This window comes from Ruditapes philippinarum, unplaced genomic scaffold (genome assembly GCF_026571515.1).
Source record: "Ruditapes philippinarum isolate M1 unplaced genomic scaffold, ASM2657151v2 ctg4614_1_1_1_1, whole genome shotgun sequence".
In the NCBI taxonomy this organism is placed as follows: domain Eukaryota; kingdom Metazoa; phylum Mollusca; class Bivalvia; order Venerida; family Veneridae; genus Ruditapes; species Ruditapes philippinarum.
Window position 1 is genome coordinate 1 of NW_026865287.1, and position 26,638 is coordinate 26,638.

General features: G+C 30.5%; 1 protein-coding gene across 8 annotated transcripts in view; it reads right to left on the reverse strand.

The window, feature by feature from the left end:
- Positions 1-1,761: 1,761 nt before the first annotated feature.
- Positions 1,762-26,638, reverse strand: part of LOC132728541 (katanin p60 ATPase-containing subunit A-like 2) — a 38,252-nt gene continuing 13,375 nt past the window's right edge. The window contains exons 3-8 of one of the 8 annotated variants that reach the window (XM_060714181.1): positions 19,159-19,285; positions 18,586-18,656; positions 17,845-18,011; positions 16,476-16,490; positions 12,174-12,207; positions 9,010-9,509 (exon numbers count right to left, since the gene is read on the reverse strand). In XM_060714181.1, the coding sequence (XP_060570164.1) occupies positions 9,374-9,509; positions 12,174-12,207; positions 16,476-16,490; positions 17,845-18,011; positions 18,586-18,656; positions 19,159-19,212 (477 nt within the window). In that variant the 5' untranslated portion in view covers positions 19,213-19,285 and the 3' untranslated portion in view covers positions 9,010-9,373. Of the gene's footprint in view, positions 2,138-9,009; positions 9,510-12,173; positions 12,208-15,067; positions 15,080-16,475; positions 16,491-17,844; positions 18,012-18,585; positions 18,657-19,158; positions 19,286-23,539; positions 24,711-26,638 lie in introns of those variants that run through there. The other 7 variants (XM_060714183.1, XM_060714186.1, XM_060714187.1 and 4 more) reach the window with 7 other exon arrangements.

The window sequence follows — 26,638 nt, forward strand, 5'->3', positions numbered from 1 at the left end:
CCATGGATCCAGACCAGCCTGCGCATCCACGCAGTCTGATCAGGATCCATGCTGTTCGCTATCAGTTTCTCTACTTGTTATAGGGATTGTAAGCGAACAGCAAAGGATCCTGATCAGACTGCGTGGATGCACAGGCTGGTCTGGATCCATGCTGGTCGCAAACCCATTATGTTGGTTTTGTCGTGACGCGGCTCAATTATAAGTGTTATAATTGATATTTCATCTGCCTGCAAAAACTCTAAAACATTTCCAGCCGCATGCAAAGCAATTTTTTTTTATTGCTTGTTTTTTTTAAATATACATTATATAATTAATATTAAATTCAAATGTCACATATATACAATGTGCGTAATAACCTTCCTCTTTTTTAAAAATATAAAATAGGTCTTTTATTATTATTTATAGAAGAAAATTCCAATAAAATTCGAAGAAAAAATACATAATTTTCTGAATTTTTAGTTTAACAATGAATATGTATTTAGTTTCAATGAACATGTATTTAGTTGTCTTAACAAAAAAAAAGATGGCAGAGCGAAGCAAAAAACCTACTAAGACAAGAAGAGCATTATTGCATCAGTTATGAGACAACTACCATTGTAGCGTAAAAGATTTTCATCAGCTTGTAGCTTCTTCTGCACTTACAAAAAAGTACAGTATAAGTAATATGCCATAACTGATCTTAATTATCAAGCAATTAAGATTCTGTGAAAAGCAATTTACCAAGTTTTTCTACAAACTGTAATATCAGATATTTTGGAAGGTAATAAAAGAGTGTCCACTACCTTAACCACTAAAATCCCTAAAACTATTACCAAAACCAAATTATCGGCACATAAATTAGTTCATTTGTTTTATAACGATATTTTATATAACCATATTATGGTTATTTACACAAGAGATAGCAGACCGACAGTACACTGGATTATATTCTCAAAACTTGACAGTAAAATATAAGCTATAATTCATGGGAATAATTCAGTAGAGTTATGGGTCTTACTTTGATAGGTCTTGGATCTTGGATAGAGTCCTATATCATTCTAAGTTTACAATAAAAACCTTAGGATAGCATCATTATCCTTTGAATAGTTGAGCTAAAGCATCCAATTACAAAGGGTGTTTTTTTTAAGCCAATATCATTTCAAATGATATAGTTTAGTAAAATAACATATGATAACTTGCTAAAGACTTAACCTTCATAAAGATTTAAAAAAAAATCTTAATTCTACCTTTGTTAAACTGAACATAAAATTATATAAACCTTTAACCCAACTGAATTTGCTAAATGGACTTTAAAAGCTTAGATCAGTATGAATATATATCAAAATAAAAATTTGAGGTCTTATAAGGCTAAGATTTTTGAAACTGTTAAAACGAGTATAAATACAATAAATGTATATATCAAAATGAAAATTCAAGGTTGACTTGCTCGATAAAATTATATGGAATTACATTTATAAAGCTAGCTTGTTCTATACTACACTCATTGTTTATACATACAAATTTATTTGAGGAAGCTTACTGAAACCCACTCAAACTCATTCCTGGAACCAACCAGTACTAAGGAATGATTGTAAAGTTTCTACAGCTAACGGAAACAATGGCTTGCCCCTGACAACGCCTAGATTACTAGTCTGACATGTTAATCACTAGGCGGCGCTACCATTCTTGACAAAGGCTGGCAGTTCAGTATTGTACGTGCCTTTCAAGTTGGCTAAAGTCACAATAAAAGAGTCTAAATATATAAAAAGACAGGTATATAATTATATTATACAGCTTTCTAATTAACTGATTATGCCAACATATGAGACAAGATGCCAATTAAAATATAGAGTTACAAGATAACTTGAATGGAATTTTTCTATATTGGGTACCGAGGCCCAACACGTTTTCTGTGTACATTTTGCTGTACGTATTATGGCAGGATATTTTCAAGAAAAAAGAAAATGTTAGAGATGAGATATTGTTTTTTGATTGGTAAATATATAGTCATAATTATAGCATCATAAGCTTATGTCATATATAAATTTCATCAAAATATCTGACTTTACAGGCATATTTTAGACATGTTTAATACTAGCTGGCTCTCTACTAGCACTGTCAACAACAATACCTGGACATTCTACCATTACGTGATGCACTGAAGTAGATCAGTAATTAACATATTTATATAACAATTAACAATCATAATAACACAGATTACAACAAATAATTCATCTACATTCACCCAACCATAGCATTTTTATAAGAACTGTCATTTTCTGGTTTGAAATTGCCCATCCGTTTGTAAGCGGTTTCCCTCAGACAACGGTGGAGAGGGAACCAAATTCTATGATGCTTGTCTATGCATTGTTTTAGTTTAAACATATTTATTTCCCAAATATATACATATATACAATACAAATCAAACATTTTTATATTCAAGATGGAAGACTTATTAGGTCTATAAAATTCCTCTCCTTGCAGTGTTTTCATTGCACACCTTGCATTGTTTTCATTGCACAAGTAACAATATTCTGTTAACTTGACCTGCCTATAACCAGCACTTTCAACATTCTTTGCCTGATTTCAAACCATAGCAGTGAAGGACAAAGCATTCTAAGTCACTCGTTTCAGGAAGTGAGTAAAAACCACTGACCTTCCTGTAATTGGCAGGAAAGCTTCCTTTAATAAAGAATTCAATATTTCCACCTGTTTAAGCTTTATCAGTCAATCAGCAACCTTTGTTAAATACTGTGTTCTCTAACATTTATTAAGATAATGCTAAGGAAAAATTATATTAATGAAATAAAAGAAGAAAATGTTAGTGTATGAAATAATTTTGTAAAGCTACAGTTTAGGCAATTATTTCTAACTTCCTACCAATCAGTGCTTATCTAAATATTTAACTCTCACCCTGCTGAATGTGCCTGGAACCTGCCTTAGCCACCAGTATACAGCCAGGCCAGCCTGCACTCCTGCGAAGTCCGGCCAGTCTCTATACTGTTGGCTGACTCCCGCGCAATCGGACCATGCTCCATACTGCTGACTGACCAGATTTCCAATTACCATCTTCATTACCCACAAGATTGATTATGGACATTTCCAAAGATGGAAGCTGGAAGCTGGACAAGTCCATTTTAAGATCAAAGCACTGAATGTACTGATGGGGAGGCTATGAGAGAATGTTTCAGACTTATAGTTTCTTTTCTTTTTGCTTAAAATATGCTACCAAAATAAAAAGATATGCACATTGCGCTATTTATCCTTACTGTTGTGTTCAACCATTCATATATATGGTTAATGTGGTTGACTATTCATTTTGTTAATATTCCAGAACATTTAATTGAGGTCTACATTCGGACTGTTAATCATGCAAATTTTGAAAAACCTAAACTGTCAATAATAAATGACATACCAGCAAGTATGACGACTGTTCATTATCAGATAACAATAACATTTTACAACTGACGGTTCCTTATCAAAATATTCTAGGACTGTTCATCATAAATACTTTATGTCATTTTAATATTATTGAATGATAATAACAACTGCAAGTGATGCAACATTTTTATTGAACATAAAAATTATACACGTTTAGATGTACCATAATTGAGATCAATAAGATACTGTCTTGTGATGAGTATTAATATTCATGCTCTACGGACAGAAGGTTGTCTTCTCCAGAAGCAAATCTCGAATAAAATCACGTTTCAGAAAATTAATCCCATTTCATTACTGACGGCGTCGGATAATATTAAAGCTAAATATTTCTTGAAAAAAATACATCTCTGCAAAGCTTATTCAAAACTGAATCAACCTAAGTGAAAATTGATCAGGAAGTTATATCTTCTTTTTTTTAATCGATAGATTCTACGTGTATTTTTAAACCTCACTAGCTTGAAATATATACTGCGGAAAATCTGTTGTTAACAGGGTGTGCGGTTATTACGTAGGGTTTTCCCTGTCGACCATTTCCCGCAAATAGATGAGAACATCGAAGCCGTCAGTGCTATGAATGGTGTTATAAATGGCGTGTTTTGGAAGTTTTTGTTGAAACTTCTCCAAATACCTCCAGAGGCGTGCACGTCGCGGAGAAGGCACACGGAAGGTCATAGTCAAGTCATCATAAGTACCAGAGGTGATTGGTTGACCTGTCGTGACTTACTCTGGAGGTTTGGCGCTAATAGATGCCGTTTTTGTTGTCGTCAGTCAGAAAGTTGATGCCTTGACGGTATTGTCGTCTCCTTTACCACCAAAGAACGAAGAATGGGCTTCCAGGAAGAATCTGCTTGAAAAAGACGTCCCAGATGCTATAATCTCGGACATATGGTTATTCCGGCGCCGAGTATAAATAAACTTAAAACACACACACTTTTGTTGAAAACAAAACAACAACACATTTTTCTGTAGTAATTTTTCAAGTGTTGTAAAATGAATAAGAAATTCCTCTTATGCCGCCCATTATTTTTAGAACACAACCATAAAAGTTCCTTTTTTTTTATTTTTCAAATAAACATTAATCACTTCAGCGCGCGCAAATATCGGTTTCAAAATTAAAGTTTCGTAAGATATGTTAATGACTTCCCGATGCTCGACTGTAAGTAATTTGTATATGTATGCGGTTTTTTTTGTTTTGGTTTTTTTGTTTTTGTTTTTTAATTAAAGCTTCTTATTCTTTAATATTTTTTATGTATCTCATAATCTGTATTGAAAATTTGAATTTTATTACACATGGACTATCAAATTATGATGTATGCCCTAGAATTGAATAAACTTTCTAATTACACAATACGGGGTCATACTGATCTTTGCGTCTTTCTCTGAAATAATTATTTCCTTGTTAAAACATATTTGACCACATATTTCTGTCAATTAACTGTTCACTTTACTTCCGATTTTGTTGTACGGAAACACATGTTTCTATTTGTGTTTTCTAATCAATTCGAATCTATAATCAGTTTAATGGGATCACCACCGGGTAAACGACTACTAGGTACTTTGGTCATGTTTTTTACCACAAATATTTGAATGTTTCTATTGGGATTAAAATGAGCATAGTTAACTAAACAACTGTTTGTATAAATTCCTGACCTGTCTAATTCTAATTATGAGATTAGTGAATATATAAGACTTTCACTTCAAAATATTCCTAAACAAAAGAGCACATGTTTAAATTTATTCCTATACAAATAAAAGATCAAAGTAGGGATCTGTCAATTGCCAAAGATACTTTTATGTTAAAAGTTTGATTAATGAATTATGTAAGATGAAAATATAAGTATTGCTTTTTTTATTTTGCTAATGTAAAATGTAATATTGTGCTGGAATTTTGTCGGAGGTCCTTAGGGGTTTTGAAGTTAAATAGTTTTTTTTTTCGGCGATAATGGTTAAAGAATAAAATGTTTTCAAACTATATGTTCATCACCATCAGTGAATTTTTAGTTAAATGTATGCAAAATATTTACTAAACAGCTATATGATTTAGCGGTTTATGAGCGTTTTCCGCGTACAGCCTCCTGGGGTGTACAAATAAGTTAGATTTCCTTAGTTATCACGCAAGCATGATCCATGTCTCTGATGTAAGCGACAGTTTACATTATTTGTCTTTAAAAAATATTAAGGACTATTAATAGTTTATAACAACAAAAGAACATGCATGATATTGAGAATACGGTGTTGCAACGTTCTAGTTAATGACCCGTCATAAACAGTTGGTCGCTGCGTAGTAATTGGAAAATTGTTATCAAAAATAATAAAGAATATTTGCCACTGAATTAAAGCATTTACTTATAAATTTTCATTTATGATTTTTGTTAAAAAAATATTGATAAAGTTATTATTTTGAAGGGTTTTCATACCAGAACTATTTATTACCTAAACCTGATTACCGCGGCAGTATGACGTCACGGAGTAGTGATTTAAACAAAAATCAAGAATTTTTCAGAGAATTATTATCTTTACAAATTGCAGATATGAAATTAAAGAATGAAAATATTTTCATATTGTAAATGTCTGTGATGAGTGATGAGTCAGCTTAGAAAAAATCAAGGTACTATTTTTTGACCTGATTACCGCGGCAGTATGACGTCACTGAGTAGTGATTTAAACAAAAATCAAGAATTTTTCAGAGAATTATTATCTTTACAAATTGCAGATATGAAATTAAAGAATGAAAATATTTTCATATTGTAAATGTCTGTGATGAGTGATGAGTCAGCTTAGAAAAAATCAAGGTACTATTTTTTGACCTGATTACCGCGGCAGTAAGATTTGACAGACGGTTATTAACATTGGGTCGGCATAGCCTCCCCAAAAATCAGAATGTTATGAGTCAATGAATCTTTGGTCAATCAGACTTCTTGATATCCCATGATATATGTGTTATTATTTCAACAAAATGCAAAATGAGTTTGGCCCCTTTAATTCATGCATGAAAAATTCTCATGTACACTAGATCTTATGCTTTTTAAAAAGTAAAAAAAAGTTATTTAAAACTCAAAAATAAAATTTAAAAATGTCTGAAAAAAGAACAAAGAGTTTTAAGCGTTAAAAAGGATGAATCCCTACTATTTTGGAAAAACTAGTTACAAAACATTTTCTTTTACTTATATATTTAGGTAAAAGTCAAATCAAATTTTAAAATTTTTAAAATCAGGGGGACATTCTACCACTTTGATTACCTTTCATGGGATATATCTTTCCTATTATTATGAAAAAAAAATCAAAATGAGCTTTGTGCCAAAATCATTCCTGTTTTTAAAATTCTTGTATAAAAAAAAAATTCATTATCTAAAATACAAAACTGCTACATGACATCAATAATCTTCCTAGCAACATTTCTAACTAATGTCATCAATTTTTTATTTTAATTTTTTCACTTTTACTTCGAAAATGCTAATGATATACACTTATATCCTTATTTCATGGGGAAAAAATGGAATAAAAAATAAATCAACATCTCTTTTTAGTTGTAAAGATGTTCTTCTAAAAAATTTCTGATACAGTTGTAACAACACTGTGAAATTGGAAATATGATATGCCTCTATCATGCTTTATGAAACTTACAAGATTATTTGAACACATATCTGGTTTAATTTGAACACAAAGAATGGAAGTGTATTTGAACTCATTCTCAATATTAATGCAAGTGTATTTGAACACAACGAATCTCAAAAAAATTAAATGTATTGGAACACATTCTCAAATAATGTATTATAAGTGTATTTGAACAAACTCTCAAAGAATGTAAGTGATTTGAACTTCTCAAAGAATTAATGTATTTCCTTTCCCAAAATAAAGTGTATTGGATCCTTCTAAAAAATATAATGAAACGAAACATTTTCAAAAAATGCAGTGCATTTGAAACGCTCTCAAAAAAATTTAAATGTATTTGAACAATTCTTTAAAAAACAATGGAATTTGTACAAGGTTTAAAACAACAATGGCTGTGTGAAATATCAAACAATAAATCGAGTGAACAGACATTTCGTAATTAAAAATTTAAAAAAAAAACTAAAAAATTTTAACAATGTTACCTTTTTTTTTCTTATCTTGCAAAAATTTTTGAAAGAAAAAAAAAGTGCAATAACTTAATAAAAAGATGATCTTGAAAAAAGAAAGGTAAATACAAAAAAAACTTTTTTTTTTTGAAAAGGGTGATAAAAGTGTTTATGACGTGCTGGTAACTGAGAAGGGTTTTAATTAGCAAAATTACCGAATAACTTTCCATATGTAATGGGGCAAAAGGGCGACTACTGTGTCCGAATAGGCACATGAGATTTGAAACACCAAAAAAATGTTTTTAAAAAAAGCAAACAATTTCATTTTAAAAAAAAATTCTGTTTACCCCAAAAAAGATTTGCCCCTTTGCTCTTTCAAGTTGTTAAAATTATTTTTAAATCTGGTTAGAAAATTTTTAAACTTGTTAATCACTCAAAAAAACTTTACCCAAAAAAATTTGGTGATTTTAGAAAGCTGATCTGCCCCATATCACAAAAAGTTTCTGCCCCAGGATCAAATTTTCTAGTCAGACGACACAAAACCTTAATAAGATCTAAAATTAGAAATTTTCTTTAATGATGTTTAGCTTCCTTCACTTCAAATTGTATTTCATTTTTAAATGATGGGTTTTTATACAGTTCAATGACGATTTTGATAATTTGTGGCCTCGAGAGAAAACAATACATTAGCCTTTCTTATTTGAGTTACTTGACCTTCAAACTTGTACCTTGACCTTTATTTTATCAATGAAAAGATTCAGACTATGTATCTAATTATCAATGTCTTCGAGCAGAGTTTGGGAACAATAATTTTCTTCAACTTAAATTTGACCTAGTGACCTAGTTTTCTTCTGCATTTTGTAGTTTTGTTTTTACCAGAGATATCTACCAATCTACTAACATGATATGAATTTTTTTCAAACATCAATTTATATGATTAAATGAAAAATATTACCACTAAATGATTGACAATTTCAATTTGACATCAGAAATTACTTAATCATAACAGCTTTCAGTCAAACACTTTGTCAAATCAAATCTAGAAATGTTGAGTCTTTACAGATTTTTTATTAAAATGGTCAAATAAATATTAGTAATATAATGTGATATTAATAAATTATCAATTAGGTCATAGGCCCCAATATAACCATGTTATTTCAAAGTTAAGCATAGATGGCAATTAAAAACAAAATTATTTGATGATATTTATGGCATTAGTCGTTTGAACAATATTATAATGACTCAAAGATTAAGTTATATTAATATTTAGTTTATAAAGTCTTCTTTGGGGTTTTTGTTTTGGTAGGGTTTTATGAAGCACCAACACTGTACAGGTAATAATGGCATCTTTCCAGCTTTATTAGTGACCTTCATACATTATTTCATGCACAGTAGAACCATCAATGTTCCCTAAGCAAGCTGAATAACTTCCCAAGAAAGAATTCAAACTCCCTAGCCAGATTTGAACCCACAGCGATGAGGGACAAGTGGTTTGAAGTCAATGACTGTTACCACATATCTTAAGTTTTAGGTTATCATTGGTGTTGTTTTTTTACCATAAAATTGAACAAAAACTTAAGAAAGACAGCCTTATTGACAAAAAGTAAACTAAGAAGACTTTTATCAATTTTCATAGATTGGCAGCAGCAATAATGTGTTGTCTATCTGAGCCAGATGACCATCATTCTGTGCATGCTAACAAACTTTATATACAACATTTTCCTTAGTTACATTGAAAACATAATTGTACATTGGAGAATTCGAATTTCTAAGACTGTCGTTAGTGAATCATATGAATTTAGCATATTATTAATAGAATGGACAATGTATTTAATCACTGAGTTTTGAATTCATAAGCAAAAGAATTAACTTCATCCAAATTAGCTTCAAGCAGGTCAGTAAAAAAACATAAATAAATATTGATGTGCACCCCTAGCCCTATTTGACAACAAGCAGAAGTCACGACATACGTGACACGACGTGGCTAACCTGTGTAACAGTATAGCGCTGCTTGACGCCGAATGTCTCATGCTACAAATCATAAATCATTATAAATCATCATAAACAACACCTCATCATAAACAACACCTCATCATAAACAACACCTCATCATAAACAACCATATTCATGATCATAATTATCATAAAATACACCTTATCATGTAATCATAAACAACACCTTAAGTTATATCATCATTTACTACTTAGTCAGCATTTATCATTATTAAGCAAATGAATTGCAGTTTGGGCCTTTAAACAAGAGCGATCAGTAATCACATGTGTCGCCTCATGATGGCCAATTTCATGTTGGGACAAATTTTGTAATAGACGGACAGACAGACGGACAGTGCACAACTAGACTAACAACTTTGTACTGATCATTCCTGTAAAGTTTGGATAAAATTGCACCAGTAGTTTATGAGGAGTAGTCCGGACAAGCTTTTGCGTATCTGGCAACACACAGAAAAAAACACCTTTTTATCAAAGGGCCATAACTCAGCCAAAAATCATTCAACCGGAAAACCCGTGCAATATGCGCAAGGACTTGAGCTACAGATCAATCCTGTAAAGTTTCATTGAAATTGCATAAGTGGTATAAGAGAAGTAGTCTGGACAAACTTTAAAAATAAAAATTTTTAAAGGGCCATAACTCAAACACAAGAGCGATCAGTAATCACATGTGTCGCCTCATGATGGCCAATTTCATGTTGGGACAAATTTTGTAACAGACGGACAGACAGACGGACAGTGCACAACTAGACTAACAACTTTGTACTGATCATTCCTGTAAAGTTTGGATAAAATTGCACCAGTAGTTTATGAGGAGTAGTCCGGACAAGCTTTTGCGTATCTGGCAACACACAGAAAAAAACACCTTTTTATCAAAGGGCCATAACTCGGCCAAAAATCATTCAACCGGAAAACCCGTGCAATATGCGCAAGGACTTGAGCTACACATCAATTCTGTAAAGTTTCATTGAAATTGCATAAGTGGTATAAGAGAAGTAGTCTGGACAAACTTTAAAAATAAAAATTTTTAAAGGGCCATAACTCAAACAAAAATCATTGAACCGGAAAATGCTGACAATATGCACAACTAGACTTGGTACTGATCATTCGTGTAAAGTTTGGATGAAATTGCACCAGTAGTTTATGAGGAGTAGTCCGGACAAGCTTTTGTGTATCTGGCAACACACAGAAAAAGAAACCTTTTTTATCAAAGGGCCATAACTCGGCCAAAAATCATTCAACCGGAAAACCCGTGCAATATGCGCAAGGACTTGAGCTACAGATCAATCCTGTAAAGTTTCATTGAAATTGCATTAGTGGTATAAGAGAAGTAGTCCGGACAAACTTTAAAATTAAAAATTATTAAAGGGCCATAACTCTGACAAAAATCATTGAACCGGAAAATCCTGACAATATGCACAACTAGACTTGGTACTGATCATTCCTGTAAAGTTTGGATGAAATTGCACCAGTAGTTTATGAGGAGTAGTCCGGACAAGTTTTGTGACGGACGGACGGACGGACAGACGGACAGACAGACAGACGGACAGACAGACGACGGAGAAGTGATCCCTATATGTCGCCACTACTCCGTAGAGGCGACACAAAAAAGGGAAAAAGAAAGGGAACAGCATTAGACTAGTTTAACTGAGCCTTTGAATGTTTTATTTTCTGACCTTCACATTGCTCTCTCCTAAGACATTTCATAAATACCGTACATTAATATCCATTAAACAATAAACCTATTGATTTTTGTTTTAATGGAACAATTATAGTCTGAAAATATTCTCAACAAATATATAAAATTCAACTCCAAAAAGACAAAATAACTGATTCGATACTTTTTAAGGTCACACTGACCTTTAAGTTGGAATATTGAGCACACCTACTCAGTGTATGAAGTTACTGCACTAAATTAAAAAATTTGAAACTTTAAAGTATATTTTTGTTTAAGTTGAAAATTTAAATTATGTTATTAATATTCCATTTCCTTTTAGATAGATATCAAATGTCTTGTATTAACACAGTATTATTGCAAATGTATTAATTACCATATATGGTTAATGGTACTTAGGCAATACACATGATACTAAAAAAACCTCAAAAAACAAAACTATCAAATTTCAGAAATTGTAATTGAGATATTAAAAGTGAAATCAATTAGTTCTGTTCAATGATCAAACATTATTTTTTGTTTATTTTTTTTTTTTGTTTGTTTTTTTCTTTCTTTCTATCAATATCTTTAATGGTCTTTTTAGCCTAAGGATTGGAATAATAAAATTGTCTTGCCTTGCATGTACCTAATTATTTGATATATTGTCATTATGATACACTACTGTTATTTAATGTCTTTATAATTTTCACACAAATAAATATTTATAACTAAAAAAATAACTATTTAAATGACTTTGGGTTGGGACAAAGTAAGAGAGAGATATATATTTATAATGTATTTTAAGTTCCTACAATTTCAACCAAGAAAAAAAATCGCACCACCATTATAATTATAAAAACAAGGTTGGAAAAGTTTAGTGGCATCACCACAGTAACCTTTCAATAAATTTCATATATTCCCTATTACTTAAAGGCAACCTTTGTTTAAGTAAATTATAAAGATAATACATCTATAATTATATAAGTAAATGTCTTGTAATACAGACTCAAATAATATAAAAACAGAATTTACCTATTTGCTCTGTTCATTTTTGTCCGTCTATCTCCTGAAATATCAACAAGGAATTTCATTTTTCAATATGTGAATGAAGTATGATAAATCTTTATTCACTAATCTGAAAAAACTTTCAAGTAAGTTTGAATATGAAAGTATTTTTTTTACTGAACTTCGTATTTAAATTGTTACCAATAAAAAAAAAAGTCACATTGACTTTGCAGTCTTTGTAAATATAAACATTAAATACATGATTCTGATGACACTAACAAATGTCTGTGAATTTAACAAAACAATAACATGACTGTAATGAAAGGTCCTAAATACATTGTCACAGTTATAATTATGTAGAGAAATATAAATTATATAATGCACCAGTCATTTGCATCCAATGCCCCAACCCCACCCTCACAAATTATGGGGTAAACATTTAGTACTGGGGAAAGCAAGGGGATTATATAGCTGTCAATGCCCTGCTTGGTAAATGTTGTGATTTTGTACTTCAGACAGCAAAAGCTAGGAGAATTAAGTGATTGACTGATTGTCATCAGAGATAGACTGTCCCTAGAAGCACAGTCTTCACCATTTGCCATGGGTTGGAAAGTGGGGCGGGTGGCTGGTGAGTCAAGGTAACAAAACAACTAGTGCACCTTTTTTGAGGCCATACTGATTTAGTGAATTAGCAGCAGGGTAAATGACCTTGAATCATAGCTGCAACATTTCTAGCAAATAACAATCATTATATTTATACTGGTATAGCATCTTAGACTAAGAAAAACAATTGTTGATTTTTTATATAATACAAAATAATAATTGTAACATTATTATAAGACTTGTACAGAATGGTTTGGGGAAGGGGAAACTCACTGCAAGCTGTTATTTTTGGGAAAAAAAGAATGTTTTTGTTTAGTATTAAAATGGAACAATGAAGAAAAGAGAGAAAAGAATACTGTGAAATCCATTCAATTTTTCTGAAAGTTACAATTTCGATATAATGTAAATATAAAATGTGAATAAATAAAGTCTATCAGTGTTGATTAACACATAACCCTGCTGTAACTTAAGGGGTTTTCCTAGGTCACCACAGTATATATATACTGTCAGGCCAGCCTCCATACCCATGCAATCTGACCTGGCTGTATACTCTGTTGACCAAAATCAGATTTTCAATGTGATATCTCCAAATATTGATCAAAGGCAGTTAAACAGATGAAAGTCAATTCAAGAAAAAATTCAGCATTTCAAGGGTTAAAATTGTCTCCATAAATGTCTATATTAACTTTCTAAGCCCTGATGGCAATTATTAAAAGACTGAATACTGAAATTCCTCAGTCTATTTATGGACTACCACACTGGCAAGTCCATTTCAGACATGTTTATCAAATTAAGAATGCCTCCAAAGCTATCATATCATAAATAAGTACCTACACATGTGACCTTGACCTTTTTGCTGGAGACCTAATTAATGTATGTGACATGTCATCATCATGTCTAACACATTCATGCAAAGCAATTTTTAAGATTCCATTTAAAGGAGAATCAATCCAATAATAACAGATTTTGATAACCTGACAAAACTGCCCATCAATGCATTTTCATGAAAATTTCCTTACAACTTCTAGTGTGACCGTGACCTTTGACCTAAAAACCTTGGCCTTGCATGAGACACATCATGTTAATGTGCTTCACATTGATGCAAAATTATTTCAAAATCCATGCATTAATAACAAAGAAATGGCCCTGAAAAAATGGAAAGACAGTTAAAAAACTATGGGGGAAGGTGGATAAAAGAACAGTAAAATAAAAGATTAAGATTTCACAGTACTAAATGGCATAAGGAAAAGTTAATCAATTTAATTTTTCCAAATTATGTTGGGTTTTTTTTGTTCAAACATTTGCTAAAATTCACCTTCAAGAAACGAAGGAACACAGCTTTTTTTCCTATTTAAATACTTAAATCAATCAATATATAATTAATATATAATTGTGTCCATATCCAGTTTTTATTTCATAACAACAATTTCTTTACTTTGCAATATTGAAAACTAATTTTGTTGTATTTGGCGACATGTGAATTTCAATAAACAAGAGCAACGGAAGATAAATTACAGTAAAACTTTGATATCAGTAGAAAGTTTTATAAATAATCTAAAATAGATCTATAATATCTTGTACCATTTTCTTGATAGTTTACATGCAAATACTGCAAACTATCTGTTTAAGATATGAAGTTTAGTGTAAGAGTTCTATCATTTCAGACTTACTACATAATGCCACCATTTTAGAACCAGCTAGGCAAGCCCAATTGACCATGCAGATTTACCAGACACTATACAGTCAAAGTACTATTGTCTTATAGATTTAACATTTTAATACTGAATTCCTTTGCATTCCTTAGAGCGTAGTCATTCAAACCAGAGAAGTGCATAGGGTTAAGGTTAAAACATAACAAATGGCGGACAGGTTTCCGATGAAGACAACCAAACTTTGATAAACTATTAACAATGAGCCTTCTTTTTTTATTACTTAAACAAAATTTAAAGTATCTACAAAATTGGGAGTAAGGTCACGCTGGTTTTCTATTTCAGTATCTTTTAGAAATATTATCTTTTATGATAAAAGTATAGAGGCAGGTCAACCAGCTTGTCTGTTGGGTTTGTCACTAAAGTCCATCCTGCTAACTGCTGAGTTTTTCATTATTTAAAAAAAAAATCCACCAGTTTAAAAAATGAAAATACACAATTATAAATTCAAAGCATGGCATTTAAACAAATCAAGCAGTATAAAAAAAATTGTCAAAGTTTTACTGTAATATGAATGGTAGGAAATGGTAAGAAGATGATATAAAAAATTTTAACAGGTAATAATAATGCGGTCAATAAAAACATCACAGCAAACCAACAACCCCATACCTGTTGGATGTCCTATTAAAGCAAAACAAACAAAATCATCTTAATAACCTTCTCCAAATCTATCTCTCTATCTATCTAGCCAGCTAGCTGCTAACACAAATGTAGGACACTTATCAAAATTTTCTTCCGATTGCAAGAAAAAGGTAAATCTTCAGCATTAACTTTTTAAGTTTATTATAAATTCCAAAGATATAATGCTTATCTGAGAAAATTTTCGAAAGAAAGAACGTTAAAGGCCCATTATGCCTAAAAAATGCTATTATTTTATTCCTCAAAAACTTTTTCTTTTTGGTATCTTGCATGTTACTGTTTCCAAAAATTTAAATATAGATTAACTTTTTTTTTGCTTCTTTTGCTCTGATGGCAGTTGGTATAAATTTATTGAATGAGTAGAATTCTAAAAAAAGGGGTTTTGAGACATGTGCCTTAAAATGGTCCTTTTAAATTATATATTCATCATCTGTTATTATGATAAACATAAAACTCTGTATAAAAAACAACTAAAAAAAGCAAACAGAAAGAATGAAAATGACAAATATCGTAAAGGCATATATTTTTGATAAGCATCCTTCATCTGAAATTTAAACAACTTTAAACACATACACATTCAATAACAAAAATTCCATCTATATATTCTAATTAGATTGACAGCACAAAAATGGCACAAATATATAGTAAAACAAGAGCCTGGATAATGTAAAAATTGTCAAAGTTCAAAAAGGGCAATTTCCATGTTAAGAGTTATTTGCCTTATATTATGCTCGCAAATAACAGTGTGGAGTTTTCAACCCATTCCCTTCAGTAGTTTTGGAGATACCAACTTGCATGCAAAAACTTAACCAAAGGGTGATGCGGACGCTATCACCAGGGTAGAATAGTCCCACAAAGAAATAAATTAGTTATTTTTTACCATATCAAAGAACATGACCTACTTGTTTACCCCATTATCAATACTACACAGCAGACTTTCATACTTAATGTTTTTGTATAGGATTAAGATCATTCTAATCTGATTAAAACTTATCAGCATTATAGTTCATGGTCAATTTGTCTCGTATATAACCCAGTTATGATAAAATTCCTGAAATCTGAAAGTTGTTTCCAAATTTAAAACAAGAACCAAATCAAAATCAGGATCTACTAATATTGTGTTCATTTACAGATTACCCCATTTATTTATCAATTATGTATTCTATTCATATTGTATTACTGTGAGACAGGACAATCCCACACACTAAATGAACATAATTAAAAACAATTTACTCTGGTATTATTACAATGAAAGTCACAAAACAATCTTATAACGGTTAACCTCTAATTAACTACCACAAAATCAACAATTTTTCACAAAATATGGTTGTTATAGCAACAAGAACACAAGTCAAACTATAAATGGCCAAATTCATACCATCATAGGGATTTACTACAATAAAGAACATGTTCTAATAAATTTTATTTTTGGTTGGATTTGAACCCTTAACCTATGGAATTTTAATTTGTGTCGCTTTGAATTTCAAACAGTTTTTTTTTCCATAATTTATGGGATTTCAATATTAAAATATAAAAATTGAGTTACAAACAGTATAGAGCCTGGTCGGACTGCACGGTAGTGCAGACCGGCCTGGTGCTATACTGGTGGCAAAGGCTAATCACTTTCATTTCCAGCAGGTTAAGGGTTAAAGTCACTCCAACATATGAAAGGTCATAAATTAACTAGTCAGCTATTCTAGTGCAGAATCAATTCTCAGTGCTTGATAGTACAACAAGAGCTTGGATATTATATAGGAAGTGTGAGTCTTGGAAATTTTTAGTGTCCCATGAATATTGTATGTCCACATAGGGACATATTTTATTTAAAATTCATGCTAGAGTTATGGGTCTTTGATTGAGCAAAACTTTAATCATAGTGTTACATTGATGCCTATGCCAGAGTCCCAATATTTTTTTTCGAATAGTCTAGCTAAATCTTACAGAAAAATATATTTAAATGTGCCGAAAATGTTTTCGAAATTACAATAAAAAAATTATTTTTCATAATATTTCCGCTATTCAGTGACACCCTTATACCAATATATTGTTGTGACACTAATAGCTGTAAACATTTATTGTGCTAAATGTCATTTTAAATAACCAATCTTGTGTATTCAACCTCACCTCTTTGACGAGCTAATAATTGAAACAATGTTTCATTCTATCAATGTTTTCTTTTTAACCAATATAACTCTTTTAAGCAGTATGCCTCCAGATTCATGCTTATTTTCATGAAAATTTTGAAAATGTTTTTAAAGTATAATATTGTAAAGTAACCAAAAGGAAGCAATTTACACATTATCAATGGCACTTGCAACCCACATAAATTACCAAAAAGAGGTCAAAATATGCAAAATATAGGCCTTACTGTGTTACTAACGCAGAAGAAATATGGTTATAAATACTGCAAAATCAGTCAACAATTGCATAAAGCATGTAAATAATTACTTGAATCTTTTACTTTTTAAAAATCTTAATACAATTTTTTTAAGTTTGACTTTCTTGAAATATTTTGGCTCATCTGGAGGCAGGAAGCTTTAAGAGTTAAAACGTAATTTCCATTCAGCATAATAAACTGCAAATCTTAATAATTTTAAAAAGACAGCTCCTGACAACTTGTAAATACAAAACACAAGACATGACAGAAAACAGAAAATGAAAATCATTCTGGGAAATGTCAAAACAAAGGCAATGATTGAAATTCAGTTTTCTTTCTAATCATAAAATTGCAAAACAAGGGCACTTACCACTCTGTGTAAGTTTTTTGCAAATTTTGGGGTATTTTGCGAACTTGACATAATAATATGATTCATATTCCATCACTATGGTATCCAAGTCTATGTTATCGCAGACCTCAAACTTTGAGACATCAATATTTGTCTCCCTTGCCAACGCCTGGCCTGAATCCAAATAACTGAAATATATGAAGATTACTTATGAGATTTTTTTCTTTTCATCAAGATTAAATCATTAGATACTTGTCACTTAACATGCATTACCTCTCATTGTTGCCATTTTCAGGATCATTCTAAAAATAGTATCCTTATCTAAGGTGATTAAAACATTTCTGATACTGGTGCTGTGACAGTATTTTTCTTCAAATAATTATGTGAAAGAATTTGACATTTTACCCAAATCAGGTGTTAACTTTTTTTGATTTTCTTACTTTGTCAATTATATAATAACTGTGAATTGATTAATTAACCCCAAATGGTTGCAACATTTGTCATGGAAGCTTAACATTTTGAAAATAAGAAACTAACAGTATGTAATAGTTCTCGAAAATAGCTACATTGCTGGCAACTGTAAAATTTACTGCTGGTTACTTTTGCAAAACATTGATAAACTGCTCCCCACCCACTCCCATTTGCCTGTCACATTACATGTATTGCTGGCTTTTTTCATCTTGCTGATTTTTTATTAGACTTTGAAGGCATCTATAGAAATTTTTTTTATAAAAAATGGCCAAAAGAAATAATGATTCTTACCCTTCTTCATTTAAATAGTTTAAAACAAGGATCAAAATATTCTTTTTTCTTGTCTCTGTCTTCAACTCATCCTGAAAATATACAAGAAGCACTGACATGTAAGATATATGATAAAACTATGATACATCCTGCCAAAGTAATACACCATTGTAAGGGATATGTTCTCACAAGTCCCGATAACAAATATGGAAGATTCTACAAAATTTTGTATCTTTAAATTTCTACTTTGGTGCGAAATTCTAATGACTTGATTATTATGTGGTCTGGTTAAAAATTATATAATACTATCTAAATTTGGTTACAATGTTCTTCTCTGTAAAAGATTAAGAATACAGTGCAAGAGCAAATAATTTTGAAATATTTCCAATGTTATTATCAATATAGAGTACAATAATTCTGAAAAAAGATTTTTATGATATGATGCACACAAGTTGACACTTTGCATATGAGTTCCTATATAAACCCATTACAAAATTGCCTTAAGCCCTGAAAATAAATGAATGAATGAAGCTCATCTTCAATATCAAACTAAGCACAAACATCACAATTTACTAACTAACAGTGCCCACTTACTTCCTGCGAGGTTTTCTTGATGTGTTTTGTAGGACTATGCATAGTTACGCTCATCCCTTGTAAACAAGTTTCGATGTTTTATATGTGCTCACAATGTTTATATGATGATAAAATCCAAGAAAATAACCTAGAAATGTCACATGCGTGTATATATATATAAACATAAAAGACATGCATTACTTTAATGTCTATGATACTGTAAAAGATGAAGAAATCTTATGCAAAGATGTCAAAGGTGACCAATTATAAATCTTCTCTGCAATAAATACATTTTAAAAAGATTTGAAGAAAATACTATAATTATGATAAAGAAGTACAATTGTACATAATCATATATGTTTCTAACAAAGAAAAGTCATTTTAAAGGCCACATAAAGCTTATTCTATGTCCATTTGTTGTGACATTTGCAGAAACAGAAAGTATTATCGAGTTAACCCAAACAATCCATCTCATGAAATGACCATTTCAGGCAAAGATATCTCAAATAACTATTCTGTTTTAAAGACCAGACAAGGAAATCATATACTAAATTTTGTATTTGTTACTTTTGCAATCAAATTTTGAATAAGAAGACATGATTAATACCACATCTCCCCTCAAAGAGATATTACTGTGAATATTCTTTGAATCTTAGTATTTAATAAATGGTATTTAACAAACATACAAAATCATTCAGTGTGTTGCAAAATAAATAAATTTACAATATTTTACACCATTTCAATATAAAATAATTGGCCACCTTTAACAAAAAAAGTTCTTTACTGTGAATATATGCTATCCGGAACTCAGCGATTTGTATGGTTTTCCTGCAAATCCCGAGGTCTAAATAAGCTTTTACCATTCTAGCTTCATGGTGCTTAACGCACCATTATTTTACAATAATGATATAACAACACAGTCGGTTATTATCAATATGATTACCAAGTTGTAAATTGTAAAGTTTGTTTGTTCCACTAGAGAAGATAAGAAAAACCAACATTTGCTGAGTTCCGGAAAATGTCTGTTTCATGTTTTTACATTTAATCAAAATATACAATGATGGGTCACTCTTACACAGTATATGATAAAAATTTGTAATAAACAAATATTCATTCATGATTTTCATACAGAATTATTTATTTATTTATTTAAAATCTTGCTTTTATTAATAAAACATTTCATAATTATGTTGGTTTTTTTTTTTTTATAAAATAGCATGATACATGTACGATTTTAATAATTCAGAAAAAAATTAAATTTAAGACTAATCAGAAATTTTCAAGCACCATTTGGGAGCTTGAGTAATATTAAAAGCTATCCCCATTTTAGTAAATTGTAATATAAAAACAAATATGAAATCCCTAAAAATATTTCATAAACCCAAAGAATAAGAAATGAGTCAACAAGGTATTAAATAGTTCTTGAAAAAAAAAAAAACATGTAAAAACCCAAAAGAAAACCGCTACAATAATAAGTAAACCATTTCAAAATACATGTATATTACAATAAGGAGAATGGCATTAAAAGATTATAAAAAGAAATAACACTCTGCCGACCATGACCTATGTGTTAAAAGGTTTCGAAAAGCATACACTGGGTTAGTTGATAAAGCTATTCAAAAATACCATACATTGCTTTAACATTTAAGCCATACACAAAACGATAGCAAAATTCTTGAAAGAATACATATCACAAGAATAATGAATATATTTATGCATCATATCACATTGTTTTAGGAAATTTGTAAACCTGTTATCACTGAGAAATAAAATTGTTTGCCCTCTAAGAAGTGCCCTTTTGTATTATTCTTGACTCAGAATTGGAATTAATTTTTTACCATTGAATAACTAAGCTTGAGTTAACGACTTGAACTGCCTTGACTTTGAACTATTTAAGTAAAGGGATTTCAATATCAAAATATACACACTAGTGGTATATAAAAGTTATACCACCACTTCTACAGAGCATATTGGGTACCTCTGTTATTTGGCCTTAAATATATTAAGGGCAATGCTATAAATCAATGATTGATCATAACTACATAGCTATTTTATTGAAAATTAAATAAATTAACACTACAAGCAGGTACAACCAAGAAAATTAAGCAGTTTACACTGCCCTTGTTTAAATTTACTTTATTTTTTAACTGCCTGTTCCTCCCATAAAAGGAATATTGACATTACAGACTCATAACAAGAGCTGTCTGTAGGACAGCACGCTCGACTATTCTAAGTGCTTGATATTAAAAGAGCCTTTATAATGTTAAATTTTTTAAGTTCACAAAAGGGTTAATTTTTTTTTATAAATTCATGTTATAGGTCTTAGAGAGAGTCTAATTATACAGAATCGGCTTGACTATTTGGAAGGTAATGTCACAAGGGTTTTTTATTGAGTATAATAATACTAATTACCTATGAATACATAAATTTGACAGAAAAGGTACAAAAGCTTGTTATTAAGATGTTTTATCAAGTAAATCACTGCTTTATTATTATGAATGCATAAAATTGTCCCAAAAAAGGCACAAACCCTTCAGTAGTTATTGAGATAACAGCTTACAAGCAAAACTTTACCATGAATTTCTAAGTTGAAAAAGGGGAGAAAAATCAGCCTAAATGCAAGATAGAATTATGGATCTTTGTCAGTGACCTACAATTATGACCCTAAATGCATATGTGAAGTTTTAAATAAATATCTTTAATGGTTATTGAGATATGTAAAACTTGCATGTAAACATTTACCAAGAGACTAAGTAGAAAAGGGGATATGAATCAGCCTTAATGCAAGATAGAGCTATGGAACTTGGTCAGTGACATACAATTATGCCCCTCCAATTATGACCCTAAGTGCATGTGTAAAATTTCAAGTAAATATCTTTGAAGATTTTTAACCTTTAACCAAAATTTCTAAGTTTCAAAGGGGCAAATAATTCTGCAAATATTGCAGACAGAGTTATGCAATTTTGCAAACTGATGTACATTGTTATTATAAATAAGAATTTTAAATTTCAATTGAATATCTCAAGCAATAATTGAGATATTTGACTTTACAAAAAAACTTTAACCAAAATTTCGAAGTTCCAAAGGGGCATAATTCTGTCAATATGGTAGGCAGAGTTATCCAACTTGTCAATCTGATGTACATTGTTACTATAAATAAGTATTGTTAGTTTCAATTGAATATCTCAAGCAATAATTGAGATATTTGACTTTACAAAAAACTTTAACCAAAATTTCTAAGTTAAAAAGGGGCATAATTCTGTCAATATTGTAGGCAGAGTTATCCAACTTGTCAATCTGATGTACCTTGTTACTATATATAAGTATTGTTAGTTTCAATTGAATATCTCAAGCAATAATTGAGATATTTGACTTTACAAAAAACTTTAACTAAAATTTCTAAGTTAAAAAGGGGCATAATTCTGTCAATATGGTAGGCAGAGTTATCCAACTTGTCAATCTGATGTACCTTGTTACTATAAATAAATATTGTAAGTTTAAATTGAATATCTCAAGCAATAATTGAGATATTTGACTTTACAAAAAACTTTAACCAAAATTTCTAAGTTAAAAAGGGGCATAATTCTGTCAATATTGTAGGCAGAGTTATCCAACTTGTCAAGCTGATGTACCTTGTTACTATAAATAACTATTGTAAGTTTCAATTGAATATCTCAAGTAATAATTGAGATATTTGACTTTACAAAAAACTTTAACCAACGCAGACGCCGACGCGGACGCTGACGCCGACGCCGGGGCGACTACAATAGCTCTCATATTCTTCGAATAGTCGAGCTAAAAAATGTACATGATAATATTTGATGTCCTTGCCTACATTTAAGGAGAGAAAAAACATCCAAGAATAAATAGATTCTTGTGACAATGGGCCTTTGTTTTTGCAAGTTTTTAGTATGTGCGAGTCAGGGCGCAATGTAAAAACAGAGCCCCCCTGTAGTTTGATTATCAAAACATAACTGTCATATAACAAAAGTAAAAAGAATGGCACTGGACCTATGATACATATTTTTCAATTTAAATAATCTATTAGTGTACATCAATGTATTTAAACACTTTCTTTAGCCAATAAACACTTTAACAATTACTAGTACATGTATATATGTGATTAAATTTTTTTCTTTCTAAGAAGGATCGGAGAGATACATAAGAAATATTAAAAGAAAACAAGAGAAAGAAAAAAGATGACACTACTGATTGGGTTTTAACCAATGCACCTCCATTTCAAAGTGCTTTGACAGTAATTCTATCCTATTTTAATGTTCTTGAATGTGAAGGATATGCATTATTAAGTGGGTTCTACCGGTACCTTAATTACTGATGTTTTTTTTTTTTTAAATTATCAGTTTGGAAAAATATAATGCAATACAGAAATAATAAAATCTACCTTAAAGTCATGATTACTTCGCATGCGCTCCAACATTGTTCCAAACATATCACTTTAATAACGTATGGTATTTTATATTTAAGTTTTCATTTTTATATTCCAGCCTATTTTCCTGTTTATTACAATAACTTGATTAAAGTGTTAGGTCATCTTGTTTCATCTTAAAGTAAATAACAGTTACACAGGTCAAACTGTGATACATAAATATGTCCACTTAGCAGTACATGCAAATGTTTCAATTTTTTTTTTTTTTCGCAGCTACTTAAATTAATATTACTTTAATTATTTCTGCAATATAATCCTTTGCAATAAATAAAACCATGTGTAAATGACAGTAAATCGCCAACATTTCAAGCTTAAAAGATATCAAGTACTTGTAACGTTCTATACCATAATTGATTTTACGACACAAATTGAAATAGAAAGTTTGATACAGTACTTAATTTAACTGAATAAACACTGGGAATATTAAATGACAGTTTACCCGAAAAATTGTTTGAATAGAAAATTAAAAGAAAAAGTCAGAAAGCCCTTCAAAGATTAATCCCAATAAAAAGCCCACAATAAAAAAACTCATGCTTATATACATAAGATATCTTTTAAGCACACAAAAATAAAAAAAAACATTGACAGCTATGTTTATATATTTCAAGAGTTTTATAGTTTTGCTTACAGTTTAGACGCGCGTAGCTAAAACAAACTTGAAAACACTATAATCTATAATAATGAAAAAAAAAACTTAACGTCAAACATGCTTTTCCTGGTGTTAAATCTTTTAGTTAACAGGTATTCTCTAATCTACCATATGATTTCTATAGCAACTATTAAAACATTAAAACCTAAAACAATTACAATATCTAAATTCAGAAGAACACCCAGTACGGATTTGATGAGGATTCTATATAATATACAGGACATTGTGTAAGTAGAAGCTACCTCTCACAATTTAAATAATCCTAAAAACCACTATGCACACCCCCACCCAAATTCTTAGTCCGCCCAAAGTCCCAAATGTGCCCCCAATTATGAAGTGAAAAATTCCAAATTGACTGCCATTTCATTAACCTTAATATTCTTTAAACTTTTGATAAATACAAGAAAACAAGAGAGCAATGTTGGACATTTTATCGCTCACCTACGTGGAAACTGTTACTTCCTTTTATCACAGAATGTAAGCATAAATCAATGTTGGAAAGAAAAGTAAATTTTTCTTTAGATAATGATTCAATTAAAAGATCTGTTGCTGTAGTGGGTTTATGAGGATTTTCTATTAATTTGACCTCGGCTGGTGCCCTCTATTTTTACTCTATCGATTTATAAGCTTAAGAAGACAATGTTAGAATATACTTATTTCAAGAAACATTATGATCAAGTTTGTGAAGACTCATTCATTATTGTGGTTTCTCAGGTGTGTGCACACAGGAATCAGAAAATATTCTGTTGTACTAAAACTTCAAAATCTCTCTAAAAATACACAAAATAGTTAAAAGAAATTGAAATTTTGCTCTTGGAAAGCAGACAGATTGCTTTCCACTATTGAGATACATGCATGCAATGATGACCAATGTGTTAATTTGTAAGACATCATTTAAGAAAACATTTATGAGGACAGTTGCTTGCACTTTCAAGTACATGCTCGATTAAAATGAGTCGGCAAAATTTTCAATTTTGCCATTTTTGGAATTTCTTTCGGGATTCTTTTTCTTTCAAATATATTCTTACAAAGAATATTGACAGACACTGACTGTTCCTAATAGCTTGCCTTTGAACTTTTCATGCTTTGGTAAGCTTTAAAATCTTTTTTTTTTTTCAAAAACATAGCCTAGGTTAAGAATGTATCCTTACCACAAATTCTTTGACATTATATTTGTTAAGTGTTGACCTGCTATTCTGATAATTCAAAACTGTGATGTCCTATAAAGTATGTCCTTAACCCTTTAAGACAGGGGCATTTAAGGGGATTTGACCATTTAATTGTTAGCGCAAAGCCGAGGCTTTACAAGGATTTTAATGATCTAAAAGTCAAAGCCTATGCTATTCATGAAGCTGGTGTTACAAATGACAGGTTCTGAGTGGTTCATATAAAAAAAATTACACTAGCACCTCGAACAAACCTTAATATCCAATATCAATTAAGATTCACAACAATATCGAGGGTTGACTGCAAAACTGTTATAAGTCGTTTTTTATTTCATAAAAGTTATTGCAGTTTTGCATTCAAACCCTAGATATATACATTTGAATAACTGAAATAAGAACAAACTTAATTGTATCCATCACACAAAATGTTACAAACACACTATGAAACCAAAGTCATATTTCCATCTCTAAAATCCATTTTTTTTCTTTTTCATTTTCCTTATTCCAATTTCTTGATTTATCATAACTTATTATCCATCCAGCCTCTTCAGAATAGAAGGTAAATTAAAAGTCCCTGCTTCTTTTCTCAAAACAGTGTAACAGTAAAAAAACATTTAAAATTTTGATATGAATTCCAACATAAAATAAATCTATAAACAAGTTATATTAAAGATAATCATGAAATCTCCAGATTAAGAAATGTCATAAATAATTTTTTAATACAAAATTTATAAGTACATGTAACAATGTATTAGGGCTGTGTTGACCTAGTATGACTTTATGCTATACCAAATCCCCCCTTAATCTACAGACTTTATTATTTAAGCTTAATCAAATGGATAGGACAATAATATCTTAATCTGTAAAAAATCAAAAAATTTTGTTTATTCCTTTGACATTTATTCACTATTTTAAAATTTTAAGTAATGTTAATTTTCCATAGGCCAATACAGTACTTTCCTCGGGATGATATTTTTACTTCAAACCTATGTATTTACACTGTATATAATAACGAAAGCTCTTGCCATAAATGTTTCCTACAATAATGGTTAATGCATTAGACAAGAGATCCAAGGATCCTTAGCCATAAGGGTTCAAACACTGTCAGGGCTCTGTGTAAACTAATTTGACAAGACCCATACTTCAGTAGTTGTCTCTTTAATGACATGTATCAACAATGTTCATCTAATTTGTTTTTTGACTCTGAACCAGGGTTGATATATTCTAATCTCTCCACTT